The following is an 18,931-nucleotide window of genomic DNA, read 5'->3' as shown; positions in this document are numbered from 1 at the left end:
CCCTCAGAGTGCCACCAAAAAGAGTCTAACTATGGGGATAACTCTCGAGAAAAACAGCGTGGGAACTCCTAAATTTGGCATGTTATTCCACCTCATTGCAACTACGGTACCATAGTTGCATTGAGTGGAATAATATGCCAAATTTAAAAGTTCCCAGGCTATTTTATCCATGGAAAATTGCTTGTTTCTGATCATTCTATACGCAAAAAATGATAAGAAACAAACCTTTTTCCTTCAATTTCTCGCAAAATACCCAGGGGCGTAAATGTCAGAAGTCAAAACGGTCGAGTAAAAAGTTGTTTCGACAATTTTCTTTCGTCGTAGTAAACAACAAGTTCCAATTTTAATTATGTAATGTTCCAATTTCATATAATTTAATTTTCAAGTTCCAATTTTAATTTTTAAGTTCCAAGTTCCAATTTTATATAATTTTGTTTTCAAGTTCCTATTTTCAAGTTATAATTTTAATTTTTAAGTTCGAATTTCCAAATTTATATAATTTAATTTTAATTTATCTAATTGTTTTTATGTTGTCCCAGGAGGCGAGGAGAAGAATAAGAAGGGAAAGAAAGGGAGGAAGAAACGCAGCAGTACCCGAACATATGGAAAAGAGTTTGAGGAAAAAGCAGAAGAGGCCAAATATGGGGAAGGAGCAGGGGAGGGTGCCTACGGGGTCACTGACGCAGAAGTGGGCAATGAGGGAGTCTTCTACGAAGCTGAAACTCAAAAAGAAGTTTATGAAGAAACCCCTGATAAAGGTTATTTTCCCCATAAAAACAGATTTTAAACTAATTTATATTAATTTGAAAACCCGATTGTGTGGGTTTTGATTCACATAATAAATCATCATCAGAGTGGCGAGGGGCCATTAATCCGAGTATTGCTGTGATTCCAAACTTGGATTATGTCTTTAAACTGACAAGTAATAGCATGTCAATGAGTTAATAAAGTCGACCAAGATTATCTTACCAAGCCGTATATTAGTTGAATTCACATTTATACTAATTTGTTTTGTATTAACTTGATTTGAAGAACCCATAATGAGCTGATATGGGCCAGAAGGATTTAGTCTACCTACATGGGAGCCCAGAATGAAAAGATCCAACTCAGACCCTGATCCAGACCAAATATGTCTGAGGTGATTAGGACAGACAGAACAGATGCAAGACAGTTTCTTGGCCTAACTGAACAGACTCTGATCACTTTGGGCCAGAATTGTTGGTTTTTATTACTGTTATTTAGCACTGTCTGTCTCGGAGATCATAGGAATAATACAGTGTCTTTCGTTTCATTTTCTTTAATTATCCTACTCATAACTCTTGCAGGAAATCCATCATTGCTTTTCATCTCTTACATATTTTTGACCACCCTCCCAAGTAAATTTAATTTTTTACCTCGACCCCATCCTCCGCACCCACTTCTCTACTGGAACAATGATGCGCCCCCTTGACATTAACCCCCGGTTATACTCTTAAAAACATCTCAAATTTTATCATGATGTGCGTGCGTGTGTGTGGGTGTGTGTGTTTGTTGTGTGTGTGTGGGTGTGTGTTTAGGGGGGTGCACGTCACTGTAGAGGTTTTCCTTGTTTCAGTTAAACAGCCTGACGAGGATAACAAAGAAGGAGTGAATGAGACAAGAAAAAGCGGTCGCAAGCATCGTAGGAAGTACGGCCCACTCAAAGACAAAGAGGAGAGTCCCGAGGGGGGCGGCAGGTACTACTCGGCAGATGCCTCAGGGGAAGACACTGCAACAGAGAAGAGGCACAGGAGAAGGAGCAAAAAAGAGGGAAAAGAGGGTGGAGGTCAACCCCTGTATGTATCAGGTGACGAGACACAAGCATATGGTGCTGATTATACAGAGGACGCTGAAGGTATGATTCATATATTTCACCATTTCGAACCCCCCCCTCCCCTGTTGAAACATACCCATCTATAATTGACACGATTACAAGTTTATAATGATGTACATCAATTGCAATGATTGGTCAAATTCCTTGCCGAGCTCTAGGCAAGTCATAACCACCCGTACTTATCGCCAAGGCAGTATCGGTACTCAGCAAATTTAATCGCAAGTGCAAATCTAAACCCCTCCCCCCCGCGGTGCTAGTTGACTGTTTTGGACGGCTGTTGGGTGTTATGTAAGCACCCCGGGAAAGTAGCTGAAAATTAACGCCCAAATCGTGGCACGCTTCAAAATTTTTTTCAAATTCAAAATTTTCGCTCAACAGTTTTTGAAAATTTAGTTTTGACTCATGGAATCAACTTGCATTACATTGTAAAAAGCACATTTGTTCGACCATATACTCGGCTCGTCACTGTTTTACGCATCTATTTTAAGCACATGTATTAAGATCAGGAAAGTAAGAGCCCGAAAAGGTCTGACAGCTTCAAATTTTGGTATATAGGTCGCAGGTTTTCGTGCGCGAATACTAGCGACAAAAGTAATTGATTCTAATCCTTTGATCTTGTCGCTGACTCTAATCTAGTCCCTTGACTTTTGCAGTGATTTTGTCGCTAGAAAGTGCTGCCGAGATTAGCGACGAGGAATGGCAATTTGCTCGGTGATTTTGGTATTGTCGCTGATTTTGGGCAAATTTGATAAAATACAAAAAACCAACGAAAATCCAAATGTTACCCATGTCTTGGCCAAGACTTGTAAGACTTGAATTACGGTTTTCATATTACTGAAAAACGGCATAAAATTTGCATTTAGACTTGCTTAGTCCTGATTTAGACTTGGAACTTGGTTCGGGCAGTGCAAAATTTGCATTAATTTGCGCGTAACGTGTCAACGAATTTTCTGTTATTGTGGAAGAGCGATATTTTTTGCCCATTTTTCTAGTCGCACTTATAACTAATCCGCCAGATTCCAAAACACTTCCTATAATTTATTGAATTTTTTAAAACAAACAGCTCATTACGCCACAGAGCCGAAGCTGAATTGTCTTGAATTGTAAATATTATTCACACACCACCTTATTGTTTATGAAAAACAGATACTGCGGATTCAGCTAACTTGAAAAATTCGTCGACTTCTAATCAATAATTTGGGGCAGATTGTTTCCGTTGTTTTCAAATCGACAATTTACAAAATAACATTACCAAGCTCATTCATCGTCACTCTTAATTGCTCTGAAGCAACTTTTGTAGCAATTATATTAGTCCTGTGGTCCTTTTAATGTGATTTAAGAAAGTTTTTGTCCACGCCCCCCATCAGCCATCCCCCAGTCTCACCCCAACCCCCCCCCCCAGTCACGCCCCCAGTCACGCACCACCCCCAAGTCCCATTTCTACTCCTCAATCGCTTGAATCCCCCACACTCCACTCACCCCCCCCCCCCCCCCATTCTCATCCCCATCAATGCTAGCATCTCTGAGCCTCAGCTGGGTACTACCGAAGCCAAACACTTGCCATTCGTTTCAGAGTCACTCATTTTTTGGCCTATGTTAGTTAGATAACATTCACAAGCCTCAGTATTTTTGCGATTTGACAACATTTCTGTGGTGTTATGCTAGACCATCACAAAGATGTTCAAGTTCCTCAATGAAAAAAAATCTTGACAGCATTGGAAAAAAATATTCAGTCATGGTAAATTTTGATGAGATTCTTTTGACGTTAGTCGATATCTGTTGCCTTTTCTTATGCTTCATAATACTTCCATAGTAGTTATTTGAGTCTATCGATGGCACTCCATTGTTGCCAGTGCCTGTTGTGTACATTTTTTGTCTGTAATTTTTTTTGTTTGTTCACCGTTACTTGACTTTTTTTATACATAAGTTTGTATGCATTTGAATGCATTTTGAAAAAAAAATGTTTCCAGTTAATTATTTCGGAAGACGGCAAGCAGTGCTAATGGTTAAGTAAGCAAAACAAAAATGAAAAAACAAAGTTTCTTTCGAACAGCAATATTGACATTAGTTCAAATTTCCAAAACTGAGAGTTGTCAAAATTCCAAAATGCCAGATTCAAACCTCCACTTTGTTTTGAAATTTGTGTTGACAGTTTGACAGAGTATATGAGTATGAGAGAAGGAGGACACTCTGTTTAAGTCTGTTTTATTTTCTGCTTTATTTTCTGTTTTAAAGTAAGGATTTTCTGTTTAACTTTCACAGAAATTGTGCTGCATATTGTCGTCGGTTGCTTCCAAGGTTCAGTATGAAAAAAACTTCAGAAAACAGTGGCAGTGGTGATTGAGTAATTGACGGGTAAAATGAAATAATCGTACCAAAAAATTTGAAGGAATTCTGAAGCAACAACAGTATTCGTGCAAGTTTTCTTCTTGATGCAAAATTTTCGGTTCACAGTTTTTGTTGTAAATATTTTTCTGCGCGCTCGCGCAGTTTGAATTTCTTGTCAAACCAAACAGAAAAAAAAGAAACAAAACTCATAGATAATAGTTCCTTGTGAAGTTCTCTTACAGCCGTAGTAATCTATTTGCATTATTCAATGAAACTGTTGATGGCGGGAATTTTTGGTAGCTTCTGCATGTCACCTTCCACACACAAAGAAAAAAAAGAAAAAAATATAAAGAGATACTCTCGACAGCACAACAATAATAAAAAAAGGAAAAAAAATGCGCACGTGATTATAAGGACACTAGGATTTAATAGCTTCAATTCAATTGTACCATAATGGTTAATTGGATCTATTCTGCCCCCCCCCAGCTTAGTGCGCATAAATCTTTTATGACCCACAGGCGCACATGCTTTTTTCTTACATACTAACGTGCTATATAACAACATATAATTTGTAACCGGGGGCATAAAACACACTGGGGGGGGGGGGGGAGGGAGCGAAACAAAAAAAACGAACACTGTAGTTCTCCTAATATCTGTAAATGTTTCAGTCATAGTAAAAATTACAGAGATAGGCAGTGTAGAGTATTGATAATTACAACAGAGAAACTAATAATTTATAATAACTAAAATATCGACCGAAGAGAGAAGTCATTTGTATTGGCGGGGAGGGACGACAGTAACATAAATTCAATAGAAAACAGAAAAAAATTTAATTGAACTTAAAATGTTTCCAAGTAATTGAACCATGTTGTGTCCATGTTGTCAACCTTCTTGTATTCATTAAGGAAAAACTGCTTATATTTCTTCTTTGCAAGACTGTATGACATTGACAAATATTTTATTGGGAAAGAATTGTGCTGCAGAATACCTCTTTTATTATTACTTTTTTCATGCAAATTGCATTTGGAAATTGTCTGGGTAAAAATTTTTTGAGTTCACTCGTGTAGACAAAAACTTGCGATTGTTAATTTCATCGCTGAGCTTGAGAAGGCAGGCTTCTTTTTATTCATAATGCCGTGACAGTAAGTTGCAGCCCTTTAATCAAAAAGGTAGTATACCAAGGGTCATTTTAAGGTCTGAGGATGAGTCAAACTTTTGTCTGTGAAAACAAGCTTTGACGGCCCAATTCAACTGCTTTTAGTGTTGCTATGAGATTTTGATTGATGGTTGCAATTAATACAGAAGAATATTGAACATGACTGAGAACAAAAGAATTCAAAATACTTTTTGTTGTATACAGTGGGAATTATGTTCCTGAGTACATATATGCATTTAATGCCCTGGGCCATTTTGACAAAAGAATTTTTGCTTGTTTTTGATATTTGAGGTCTTTGTCAATTACATCACCTCAAGTTTTTACAGACAAAAGTTTGACTCATCCTCAGACCTTAAAATGAACCTTGGTATACTACCTTTTTGATTACAGGGCTGCAACTTACTGTCACGGCACTATGAATAAAAAGAAGCCTGCCTTCTCAAACTCAGCTTTGAAATTAACTACCGCAGGTTTTTGTCTACACGAGTGAACTCAAAAAATTTTTACCCAGACAATTTCCAAATTCAATTTGCATGAAAAACACCGAGATATATGATTTCCGCTTTCGAACTTAATAATTTGTCTCAAACTTTTAATGTCGTTTCGTCTTGAGGATTCGAGCTACCAAAACTAATAAACTCTGCTTTATCCTGATTGATCTTGAGGTGATGTAATTGAAAATATTGTATGCATTTTTCTATGGCCTTCTCATGCTCGTCTTTGCATTTGAGAGCTTCATCATGAGAGCTTAATAGGACTGTGTCATCTGCGTATTGTATTGTTTCACATGACAAAAAGTTGTTAAGATCGTTAACAAATAGATTGAACAAGAGAGGACTCAAGACTGTTCCTTAGGGAACTCCTTGAGCCACTTCATTTGACCCTGATTTAACATTATTGATTATGTTGCGGCTGCTCAAGAATCTCAGCGGAACCGATATATCACAGCCTGGTTCTCTAGTTTTACGCCGGCCTGGTTCTTCACTGGGTTCGATTGACTAACGATCTCGCAGAAATAATTATTCGTTCGGACGTATTAAAGGACTGTAACTTTAATTTTGTTGATTGAAGTCAAGAGAATCCTTAGTGATAGTCTATGTTCAATCTCGTGCTGAAGTTCGTAAGGATTCAACCAGTGTTAGTAATGTTGCTAACTTCTCGTTAAATAAGCTCAACTAACTTAGAACTCGCGAGATCTTAAGATCTAGCAAAACTTTGCAAAAAGACTAAAGTTGTTAAAGAATCAAATTTTAGTCAATCTGAGAGCCAACTGTTCTTGGTAACAGTTTCTAATGGTTCTAAATACAATACGGTTTCACTAATCCAACAATTTGGTTAAAGTAAATAATCAAATATTTAGCAATTATAACATCATCGCTACTTGTTTCTGATTGGTTAATCAAGAAAATGATTTAGGTCAATGTTTACATAGTAAATGTCAAATTACTGCAATATTTGCTTTTGTTGACATAAGCACGGATGGTTATTACGTGGCTCTAAATGCCTCGAATGTACGGTATTTCACCTTTAATGATCATCTAAAGTATCATAAAAAAACAACTTAAGAAAATTAATAATAAATAACAAAATATCGAAAAATGCCAATTTTGCACCATTTAAGTGCTAATAGCCACACTTGTGGGTCTGATGCAATAATGTTCGTTGGGTCCATGAGTAGCTTAGAGATAACTCTAACAGTCTGCCATAACCTCGGGTTGCTCGGGTTTTGCCTTCCCATAATCGGGGGGGGGATGTACAGATTTTCGGTCCCAACTTGTAAAATTTTTCATTTTTGACCTTTTTTGAGTTTTGACAAATTCTAAGTTTTTTCAGTTTCAAAAGTTATTTTTTGCTGTCTGATGGCTTTTCTAGCTGATCTGAAGTTGCGCCAAAATCGCCGGCCCTGTTTTCGATCTCGGAAATACCATCGTAGAATACTGGCGCTAACTTCACGACTGGCCGGTTTAGCTCTCCATGTGCCATTTTGACTCTCGCTGATCTCACAACTCCGTCATTGCCAGTGAAGATCTCAATGATTCGTCCAAGTTTGTATTCACAGCGTTTCACAGAGTCATCTACTAGCCACACTAACTCGCCTTCTTTCATGTTTCGCACATGTTCTTTTGACCACTTCGATCTCTGGTTCCATTGTGGAAGATTTTCACGAGTTCATCCTTTCCAGATCATGTCGCCATATGCTTGAACCGTTCTGAAAGAATTTCTCAGGTCATGGTAGCGTTCACTGGATGGCATGAAAGGTGCACTCGCGTTCTCTTGTCCTAGCAAGAAATAATTAGTTGTGAGTGCTGTCAAATCTTCAGGGTTGTCACTTACTGCTGTCAGGGGTCTTGCGTTGAGAGTCTGCTCTACAAGACACATTGTTGTGCTGAGTACCTTGTCGGTGAGGCTTCTGTGGTCCAAGATTGCAATCATGACCTTCTTGCAATTTTGAACCAGTCTTTCCCACTTTCCCAGATTCCACCAAAGTGAGGAGCTCCGGGAGAATTGAATTTCCAAACAATCTTTTTCTGTGCTAAGTCACTCTCAATCTTTGCTTTGTCCCACTAGTTCATGAATGATTTCAGCTAATTGGCTGCTCCAACAAAATTTTTTCCTTTGTCTTTGATGATGGTACTTGGGTAGCCACGTCTTGCAATGATTCTTGTCACTGCAGCTAGACATGACTCGGTGTCCAATGACTGTGCGACTTCGATGTGTACTGCTCTGGTTGTCAGGCAAGTGAAAAGGCAGCACCATCTTTTCAAGGTACGTCGTAGGAACTTGACTTCGAAGGTTCCCAAGTAGTCGAATCCGCTATGAGTGAATGGGAACACATGTTCGTCAAGTCGTTCTCGGGTTAGATCTGCCATCGCTGGATGAATTGGGTTGGCGTTTCTGTGTCTGCACTTGATGCATCTTGACTTGATTTTTCTTAATGCATTTCTCAGCCCGATGATCCAGTATTCTTGTTGGAGCATGTTTCTCACGTATTCTGTGCCCTCATTTAGGTTGTCTCGATGCGCTCTTTCCAACAGAAGTTGTACAACTGGATGTTTTGCTGTTAACAATATTGGATGTTTTGCATTGTATTCAAGGTTTGAATGCTTCAGTCGGCTTTTCACTCTAATTGTTCAATCTTCCTCTATGAAGGACGACAATTTGGCAATGTTTAAAGTTTTGGAGATTTCTTTGCTGTTTGCTATAGACTTCGAAACATTCGGGAAGCTTTCGGTTTGAACAAACCGAAACAGTATTTGCTCTGCGTGATGAATTTCGTCTGCTTTGAGGGTACCCTTCTGTTTTGTCTTGCAGAAGGAACTGTATTGTCTCCAGTCAAACAGTTGGTCTAGTTTATTTTCTGTTGCTACAGTACTCATAACTTGCTCAGGTTCGAGTTCATTATCTTGGCACCACGGCTTGGGCCACTTTTCTTCATCTGCCTGGAGCCATGCCGGCCCGTTTAGCCGTACGGACTCTTTGAGCCCTTCGATAGACATTCCTCGGGTTCCAATGTCGGCAGGGTTTTCGCATCTTTGACGTGTCTCCATTGATCCATCGATGAGTTTTCCAGTATTTCCGCTGCTCTGTTCGCAACGAATACTTGTTGTTTCTTGTGCGCTGCCTTTAGCCACTGTAGCACTGTTGATGAGTCGGTCCAAAGATAGATTTTGTCAGTTCTGACATCATGTTCATTATTAAGTATCTGCTCTCTGAGCCGAACTCCGTAGACTGCGGCTTGAAGTTCTAACTTCGGTATTGTCATATGTCTAATGGGTGCCACACGGCATTTCCCTACCACATATAAAAGTTTCAACGTTGCTATGTTTTGCAGATATGCCACGATGCACATCGCTTCCTCTGATGCATCTGTAAAGATGTGAAGTCTCAGGTTTGTGCATCCGTTTTCAAAATAAAGTCGATTTATTGACATGGTTCTTATTTCCCTCAACTCAGAGCACCAATTACTGGACAGTTTTGAGTGTTCTGCTGACAAAGCTTTGTCCCATGCGTGTCCCATTGCTGCCCAAATGCTTTGGAGTAGAAATCGCATTCGTATGGTGAAGGGTGAACATATCCCAAGTGGGTCGAACACTGCTGAGACAAAGGATAGGACAATTCTCTGAGTTATTTTTGGTGGAACTTCTTGCTCAGTTTCACGACAGACTATAAGCCTGTCTGCGTCCACATTCCAGTTGAGTTCTAGGATTGAAGATAATTGTGGTTCTGCTTCGAAAGTTTTCACAACTTTCGTTGACCTGTCTGTCTCTGGGATTTGTGACTTGACTTCATCGTCACTTGTTATCCATTTCGTCAATTTGAATCCAACTTTGTTAAGGATCTCTCTGACTTTCTGGTAGATTTCAATCGCTTCTTGAGGTTTTCTGACTGACTTGAGGAAATCGTCCATGTAGAAGTTTCGCTGAACCGCTTCTATGTCGGCTGATAAAGCTATTTGGTGTTCTCGGAAGCGAAAAATAATTCCGATAAGACTCTGCAACAGGTCTGGCCAAAGTAGAAGTTTGTCATTTGTTGCACACTCTTCCAACTTTTTCGGGTTTGTGCGGGTGTATGATGGGATGATGTGGAAAATACCATTGCAGTTTGTCTCTTGTTTCATTCAGTTCAGCTTGATCTACTCTCCGAACGTATCCAGCGTTGACATCCGTGTCAATGGTTTTCTGATAGCGCTTTCGTAGCGTCTCGTCTTTCTGTAGGCGTCGTTCCAGGGACTTGAGCTGCCCCATTGCAGAGTAAAAGTTGTGCGGTAACTTCACTTCGTCCTCTTGCCACAGAAGTCCAACTTCGTATCTTTCACCATTGAATCAAGTTGTTTGCTCCGAGGTCTTGATCGCTCGTTGTTCTTCTTTCGAATGACCGGTGACATCGCAGTTTGAAGCGTAGGATTCGATATCCCTCCACTTACTCAACTGGTTTGCTAGTTTGGCATCGGCAATTGATGTTGCTGTTGTGGCAAGAGTTGCGGACCACTTAAGGCCCAGCCGATCTTCGATTTCACTGCCCATGGTGCAGTTTTGTCTTCTGACTTCTTGAATTCAAAAGAGTGATGATTATCGTAACAATCTTGTCCAAGAATCACCTGAACATCGTTTAGATTGTAGCTCTGATCTGGCAAATTTCTCAAATGTGGGTAATGGTCTTTCAACTCTTGCAGCTCTACAATCTGGTCACCCAATTTCAGTTTTTCGTGAACGTAGAATTGCACTGTTGGCAATGGTCGAGACTTCTCATGGGCTGACACAGCTGTCGACACTATTTCAGTCTTTACATCCTGTGATCCATGGATCCCTGCTACTGATAGATATGCTTTTCGGCCTTGGAGTTGGAGTTTTGACACCACTGACTTGTCTACAAATGAGATTGAGGATCCCGAATCACACATTGCTAGTACATTTAGGCTTAAGTCTCTGTTTGTCAGCTTGATTCGTATCACTGGGAGTCCTCCTTGGGTGATGTTAGTTGCTAATGCTGTTGTAGCATCTGAGACATTCTTTGTAGTTTCCTCCTTCGGTAGGTCGCTGTGCAAAAACCTGTTGTGTCGCCTTCCACAGCTGGGTACACTGCATGTCCTGCTTCTGCAGTCCTTCGACATGTGACCTGGTTTCAAACAATTGAAACACAGTCAAAACTTCTGGACATGCTCTCGTCGTTCATTTACTTTCTGTGATTTAAACTTTTCACACGCCCCAATAGGATGTTGTCTGTATTTGAAGGGACATTCAAAATTCTTGGATTTGCTTGACTCTTCAGCGTTTGAAGAAAAAGTACTCGTCTTCAGTTTATCACGGCTTTGAAATTTGTTTCTGTCAAATGACGAGTTTGTCTGTGCTAACAGGTTCTTATGAATTACAGCTTTGGAGGCCAGCCGCTCTTTGAAAAAAATCCGATTGCCTCTCAGTAGTCGACGATCTTGCATTTATTGCAACCACTGTTCTCTCGGTTGCGGAGAAAATTTTCTCGTTGTTGAGCTTGGCCCTCCTTCTAATTCTAGGTCGGATGTGTATCCAAGTTGAGTCAAAGTGTTACCACATTTGTAACCAAACTTGCGAATTTGACGATGCCCGTAGAATCGTCATGTCGAACTGGAGGATGAGTATGTATTTTCTTAAATTGCGCGTTGACTATGAAATCTGATCTGCCATATTTCTCACAGAGTTTTTCCCAAGCATGATAGTATGATCGTGAGCTGAATCCCATTCCTGATATTGCTGCTTTCGCTTGACCCGTGAGACTGATCTTCAGGTATTGCATCTTTTCTGTATCGCTGATTGGCTTTTGATGAACAACAACATCAAAGAGACCTGACCACTCTGACCACTCCAGAGGATCTCCTGAAAAGTCAGTCAGTTTTAGTTCTGGCAAGCCACTGGTACCACTGCTTGGTACTGGTTGGTAAATGACTTGGGGAGTGGTGTGATTCATTGTGCTCCTTTTTCTATTCTCGGCAGACCTGTTTCGAGAGTTGTTAATGGGACTCTGACTCCTGTTTTTAGTTTGAACTGCTGACGTTCCCTGCTGCTGAAACGTCGGCTTTGTCAACGGTGGTGCTGGTGGGTCCGTTACTCTAATTGGTTTACGGACTTCTGGTTTCTTGAGAAAACTCGGTTCAGCCAGTTGCTTTGAAAAAGTCTTTCGCCTGGTTGGAACAGCAGGGTAGTTTTCGGGTAGGTGCTGAAACGTTTGTCAGCTCTGTCCTTGGTGACATTCGTTGGAGGGTCGATAACAAGATTTGGAGATAGTGGCCGTCTAGGGACAGACTGTTGAGCCACTGATTCTGCCCACCCGGCTCTTCCTTCGTGAGTTCGTTTTGATCCAACACTGTCTATCTCATCTGCAACTGATCCAAAAGCTCTTGAGCTTCCTTTGATCAGCTCAAGTTTCATACGTCTTTCTTCTTCTTCTTCTTCTTCTGCTTTCTTTCTTTCGTTTTCAAGTGTTCGCTCATGCTGTCGAAGACGCAGTTCACCTTCTTGCTGTTGCATCTTTAGACGTAACTCTTGCTCTTGTTGTTGTTGTTGTAACTCTTGTTCTCTTTGTTGTTGTTGTAACTCTTGTTCTCGCCGCTGTTGTTGTTGTTGTTGCTGTTGTAAACGTAACTCTTCTTGCTGGCGACGAAGTTCTATTTCTTCACGCTCCCGCTCTAACTCCAACTGGCGCTCTAGCAGTCGTTGCTCTTTTTCTCTCTTTGCTTTCAAGTTTTCGTGCTCCATTTCTTCGATCTCTCGCCTCTTTGATGATCGCGAGTCGGCGATACTGGGTTGTTTTCGGCTTCCATGTGTAGCAGAATGCATGGAAGAGACCTCCGCGTTCTCCTCAGCGTTTTCTATTGCTCCCTTTCTTGTATCAATTACAGTTTCGTCGTTTGGGTCTTTGTCACCAGTCGATGTAGTTGACACTAACGATGTTTGGTTTCCACAATCCTTGCTGAGCCTGTACTGTTTGAGCAGGTCCTGATTGTGACTCCTAGCTTTACTGAATTTCGCAAACCCATGGGAACAATTTCTATCTTCAATATTGAAATAGCTTCTGCGCAAATTTCATCTCGCTTTTCTAATAACCGTTCCGCCTGATCGCACAGTATCTGTTTTTCAGAGTCGCTTAAATTTTCTGATTTAAGAGTTCTACCAATTCTTTTCGAGTTCTACCAATTCGTTCTCGATTGGAACAGAATCTTCCAATTTATTGTACCATCGCAATGTGTTTTTCCGGTAGTCGACGACTACTGCGCGACAATCTTCAATATCTTGGAGATCTGGTATTTTGTCAACTACCCATCGCAAAACTTTACTCTTTTCTTCTAACATACGCTTGGTGTCATTGTCAAAGTTTTCAAAATACTTTGGTTTTAATAGTAACCTTGCTGTTTTCTGTTGTCTTCCAAGCTGTTGTACGTCTCGAAGAAACATCGATAAGCACCTTCGGCCGTCATTGTTTTGTTTTGTGTCAGGTAGCCTTCTAGCTCGTTGAGGTGTCTGGAGAAGGACTTGAGTAGGTCAGCTTGCTCTTTCTCTAATGTCCTGAGTTGACCACTTGCCTTCCAATCAGCTGTCTTCCAGTGTCTGTTGGGACTTTTGCTGGCCATCGTTGCTGGTTGTGTTTTGGTCCACCAGGTTGAATCGAAGATTTGTTGCTGTTCGTGACACTGCTGTTGTTGTTGTCCGGGTCAGCGGAACAAATGTTGCGGCTGCTCAAGAATCTTAGCGGAACCGATATATCACAGCCTGGTTCTCGAGTTTTAAGCCGGCCTGGTTTTTCACTGGGTTCGATTGACTAACCATCTTGCACAAATAATGAGTCGTTCGGACGTAATAAAGGACTGTAACTTTAATTTTGTTGATTGAAGTTAAGTAAATCCTTAGTGATAGTCTATGTTCAATCTTGTGCTGAAGTTCGTAAAGCTTCAACAAGTGTTAGTAATGTTGCTAACTTCTCGTTAAGTAAGCTCAACTAACTTAGAACTCGCAAGATTTTAAGATCTAGCAAAACTTAGCAAAAAGACTAAAGTTGTTCAAGAATCAGATTTTAGTCAATCTGAGAGCCAACTGCTCTTGGTAACAGTTTCTAATGGTTCTAAATACAATACGGTTTCACTAATCAAACAATTGGGTTAAAGTAAATAATCAAATATTTATCAATTATAACATCATCGCTACTTGTTTTTGATTGGTTAATCAAGAAAATGATTTAGGTCATTGTTTACATAGTAAATGTCAAATTACTGCAATATTTGCTTTTGTTGACATAAGCAGGGATGGTTATTACGTGGCTCTAAATGCCTCGAATGTACGGTATTTCACCTTTAGTGATCATCTAAAGTATCATAAAATAAACGACTTAAGAAAATTAATAATAAATAACAAAATATCGAAAAATGCCAATTTTGCACCATTTAAGTGCTAATAGCCACACTTGTGGGTCTGATGCAATAATGTTCGCTGGGTCCATGAGTAGCTTAGAGGTAACCCTAACCGTCTGCCATAACCTCGGGTTGCTCGGGTTTTGCCTTCCCAAAATTGGGGGGGGGGGTGGTGTACAGAATTTCGGTCCCAACTTGTAAAATTTTTCTTTTTTGACCATTTTTGAGTTTTGACAAATTCTAAGTTTTTTCAATTTCAAAAGTTATTTCTTGCTGTCTGATGGCTTTTCTAGCTGGTCTGAAGTGGCGCTAACAGATTATGACTCTTTGTGTTCTGTTTGAAAGATAGCTCATAAATAGATTTTGAGCTGGTATCGAAAATCCAAGAATGGAAAGCTTTTATAATCATGAGCTCGTGATTAATGGACTCAAAAGTTTTTGATAGATCTAAAAATGCTGCTGCAGTTTTTTTTCTCGTTTTTGTTGCATTTTATTTTTTCAGTTAAATAAACGAGCGCATCTGTTGAAGAAAATTTTTTTCTGAAACCAAACTGTGTTTTAGAAAGCAGGGCATTCTTATGAACATTTTCATCAATTTATTGTTTACTAAGAGATTCAAAAAGTTTTGCTAATGCTGGTGTTGACGAAATTGGTCGATAGTTTAAAGGATCATCAAGGTCTCCTTTTTTAAAAAGTGGAGTGATGTCCGCTCTTTCGAGTTCAGCAGGGAATGTTTCTGTTTTTATAAACTCACTCAATAGAAAACAAATAGGCTCAGCTTATTCACTAGCTGCGTCTCGCAATGCCCATGAGAGAATGGTAGGACCCAATGAGGACCCAATGGTTTGAATTTTCCAAGAGGACCCAATGGTTTGAATTTTCCAAGAGCAAGAGCAAAGAGCAAGAAACAGAATAGATCCGGTTAACCTTGTTTTCTGTAATCGACCACGAAGAGCAACCTCAATTAATTTTCTTTCCTTAATGTTGCATTCGTTTGTTATACGCTTAATTGAGCACAAACTGGAAGGAGCATTACGTTCGGACACGGTTAGTAAACGTAATGCTCAGCGAGTTTTCATTCTCTTGAAATGAATTTTTTCAACTAAAATAAAGTGAAGCTTAACAACAGATCAGTTGAACCTAAAGATATTTTCCGCTATTGCCCAGCCAGTGTTATATAGCATTAAGAACATTTTATGCAGTTCTTTACGTTTCAATTTCAAACTTCTCCTCTGGAACTTTTGTTCTGGAACGTGTCTTGATTTTTCGGGTGACTTTTTCACACTTTAGTTGTTCATTTTTGATTCATCTAAGTCCCTCTCGTTTTCAATTCAAATTCGTTTGTAAAAGTGATCATGGGCGAAATGAAGTCAAAGATAATGTGGCTGGGGGGTAAATATTTGGGACTGCTAATTTGGAGGTCAGCATTTCGATCCCCTGTACGTGCGTTTTTTTCTGCACCCATTGAAATTTTCCAAGGTACAACCCCTCTAAGTTAATTAACCCACGACTGTTGTTCGAGATCAATTCACCCGACTTTAGTCGTTTTATGTTTTTAATTCTTATTAGCACCCAGGTTTTACTTATAAACATTTTTTTAGTGAGGGAGGGTGGAGGTGGGGGGGGGGGGGGGGGGGGGGGTTAAGTGATGACTTGTCTATTAAACTCTCTGTAACTGATCGAGTGAAGTTTTAACTATTTTTATAAGCAGGTTGGGCTGAGCATGGTTTTTAAGCGGTTGAACAAAAGACTTTTCAATGTTGATTTACAACTTCTGAAAATTTATAGTGAACTGTTTCAGGTCATAAACAGAGTAGGAAACATCGTCATCGAAGCAAGAAGAAAAAGAGGGACAAGACATATGGAGAGAAGAGGAGGAAGTCAAAGAAGAAAAAAGGAATGTTGATTTTTTCTTTTCAATTTCGACTCATTCAGACCTTTTCCCAATGCATCGGAGACATAATTTTGTGGCGATAGAACCTGAAACCCTTTTCTTTATTTATTGTCGTAATATCGGGTGCTAGAGCATGGCATGTACCGTATATTTCGCCACGGAATCATTTTTTAGCTAGGGGATGAAAAATAATTAAGAACCAACGCATTAGTAAATAAAATAGATTGAGCAAACATGTCCGAAGTGGATATGGGTTCTGATCTACCTGTTAATGTTCCAGTGATAATGCAATACAGCAACGAAAACAGAAATTTTTTCAAGTAGAATATTTAGAAAGAGGTGACATCGATTGAGAGGGAAGAAAAATTTATGAAGAAAATGTATTGAAATATGTTTTATTAATAGCCGCAAAGGGATATAGGCTATTATTGGGGACATCGAGGTTTTTTTTACAATTGAACAATTTTGAATTGTATTGTGGCGCTGCAATTTTACAAAACAAACAAATTGAATTGTATTGGTGCTAGTGGTTTTCATGACTTTGACACTACTTTTTCTCAAAAATACTTTTTCTTATTTCTTTGAATATAAAGTTCTGCAAGTAATTATTGACTTGTTTGATGTCTTATCATTTAATCTCATTGAGGACAAGTCTTTGATGCTGCTTATAGGGGTAAAGTTTGTCCAATTAATCGTTTTTGTTCTCATCTAGTGCTTTCTATGACTTCGACACTAATTGTTTTCATTAAAAACTATCGAATTTGGAGTTTTCCGAATTTTTCTTTTCAACTGTGTCATCTTAATTCTTAGTCTCATAATTGAGAGATCTCACTGATTGCTAAAAAGGCTTCAATAAGAACAAGTCATTTCAGTTCATAGCTATTACTTTTTGTGACTAGGACGCTTGTTTGTTTCTTAATAAAATCTTCGTGAATTTTTTTAGTTGTGCTAGTTTTTTATTGTTGAGATAAAAAAACTAGCATAACTATTGTTGAGATATCACTTACTCTAATTGATGATAGGTCTCAATTGTGGCCATTGGGGGACTCAATTAATTGATGCAATTGAATCCTTCAGTAGCTGTTGCGTTCTGTGACTTTTATACCAAATATTTTCAAAAAGCTTCAGCGAGTTTTATTGCAATTTTGGTCATTTTTGTCTTATCATTTAATGTTATTAGTGAGACTAATTGACAATTTTTGACAGGTTGCTCTTGAGCAAAAGAGAAATAAAGTTGGCTGTTTGATTTAATAGCAGTTTTTTTATGTTGATCCTGTCTTTTTGAAAAATTAAAATTTGAAATTTTTAGTCTCAGCACTAACAGCCCTCATTTGCCTTTTAAAGTGGAGTAATTGGTGTCAGATTATAAATAATACATTCACATGAATTTTGCCTAAAGGCTTTTCCTGGTATATTTTTTTAGATGTCTTCACACACTTTTCAATGACTTTGATATTTCAAAACGGGACAATCAGGAAAAGCCAAGCGGGCATCAGGTTTCATTAGAGGTTCAGAGTAGGTTTTATTTGTCGTCGAAAAACTCAGAAAAATAAAGCTGCCCAGATGGCATCAATCTAAGTTTAAAAGGTCAATTTTTGGAGTTTTTGGGCTCAAAATGGTGCAATTTTTCATGTTTTTTTTAGTTTTATGTTTTATTGCAGTTAGATTGAAGTTTTCCAATGCTGATAAAGGTCATTTGCGAGAAAAAATTACTTTTTATGAGCATTCTTTGAGCTGTATGTAAGGGTACTACAAACACAAAAACTCAAAATGATACTAATTTTTGCTTTTTCTTCAAGTTTTTTGAAAGTTTTCCTTTAGGGTTTGGTAATAGGTCACTGCGTAGTTTCTAGTAAGAATGGAAAAATTTTCAACTCTTTAATGTTTCCAATAATAAAATTTTTTCATAAAGTCTGTCATTTTTTTAAGTTTTCCTAAAATTTTCGTCGATTTTTGATATTTGTCCATTCTCAAGTGACATAAAACTTCTTCCACCGTCTGATAAAAAGATACTTCATAGTTGCTAACGTCTAGAAAATTTTTTTCTACAATTTAACATTGGAATTTTAGAAGTATTTGATAAACTTTGCATTTTTTTAAAAACATTGTCTTTATTAAGTTTTTCTTGCCGGTTTAGTTAAGTAACTTTCTCCAGGGTTACATAGTCTGTTGTTACACAGTTGCTAGCTTTCGTAGGGGGCAGCGGAATAGTTTTCCAGAACGAGCCAGTGAAATTCTAAAGGCCTGGATTTGGGTTACTGGATTGCCTCTAGAGACAAAGATAGGATTCTGATAATATTAATATCACAATTTTTGGCAAAATTTCTTTAGAATTTGTAATTTCTTTTTTTAAAAAAAAAATCGTCTTCCATTTTCTGAGTTAATCGATCACCAAGAGTCAATGAGTTTTTTTCATGTCTTGCAGATATAATCCTTGCCTATTTCAGAGACAAATTGAAACTGAACATATTTTTGAAATAGGTGCATTTAATAAGATCAAATTTTACCCGCGGGGTAAAAGCTTCAAGAGTTTTGGCATTGAGTATTTTTTTGTTTAGTTTGTTTGATTGTTTCAGTTTCTCAATTCTTTCAAATGAAAAAGATTTTGTTTGTGTTTTGGCTGGCATTATTCAATTGTTCTGGTGGTCTGCTAAAGCACTTCTAAATTTGTCAAACAATTTATTCAATTGTTTTTCTGGACTCGTCCTTCTATGTTTTTTTAATTCGTCGTCTCCATCGGCAATTCTTACTACATGACTTCTTGGAATTGACTTTTTCAATAACTGCAGTGACTTCTAGTGCATTGCAGTTAATGTTTGTGTGCAT

The 18,931-nt window shown here is 38.6% G+C and overlaps 1 protein-coding gene across 3 annotated transcripts in view; it reads left to right on the top strand.

Moving 5' to 3' along the window:
* Positions 1-18,931, top strand: part of LOC142352838 (uncharacterized) — a 108,977-nt gene that overhangs the window by 11,619 nt on the left and 78,427 nt on the right. For all 3 annotated transcript variants that reach the window (XM_075404999.1, XM_075404991.1, XM_075405007.1), the window contains exons 3-5: positions 540-758; positions 1,595-1,873; positions 16,013-16,109. In XM_075404999.1, the coding sequence (XP_075261114.1) occupies positions 540-758; positions 1,595-1,873; positions 16,013-16,109 (595 nt within the window). The remainder of the gene's footprint in view (positions 1-539; positions 759-1,594; positions 1,874-16,012; positions 16,110-18,931) is intronic.

The sequence above is a fragment of the Convolutriloba macropyga genome, chromosome 1, assembly GCF_964194025.1.
Source record: "Convolutriloba macropyga chromosome 1, txConMacr16.3, whole genome shotgun sequence".
Lineage (NCBI taxonomy): Eukaryota > Metazoa > Xenacoelomorpha > Acoela > Convolutidae > Convolutriloba > Convolutriloba macropyga.
Note: the sequence above shows the minus strand (reverse complement) of the source record. Positions and strands in the feature narration are given on the sequence as shown.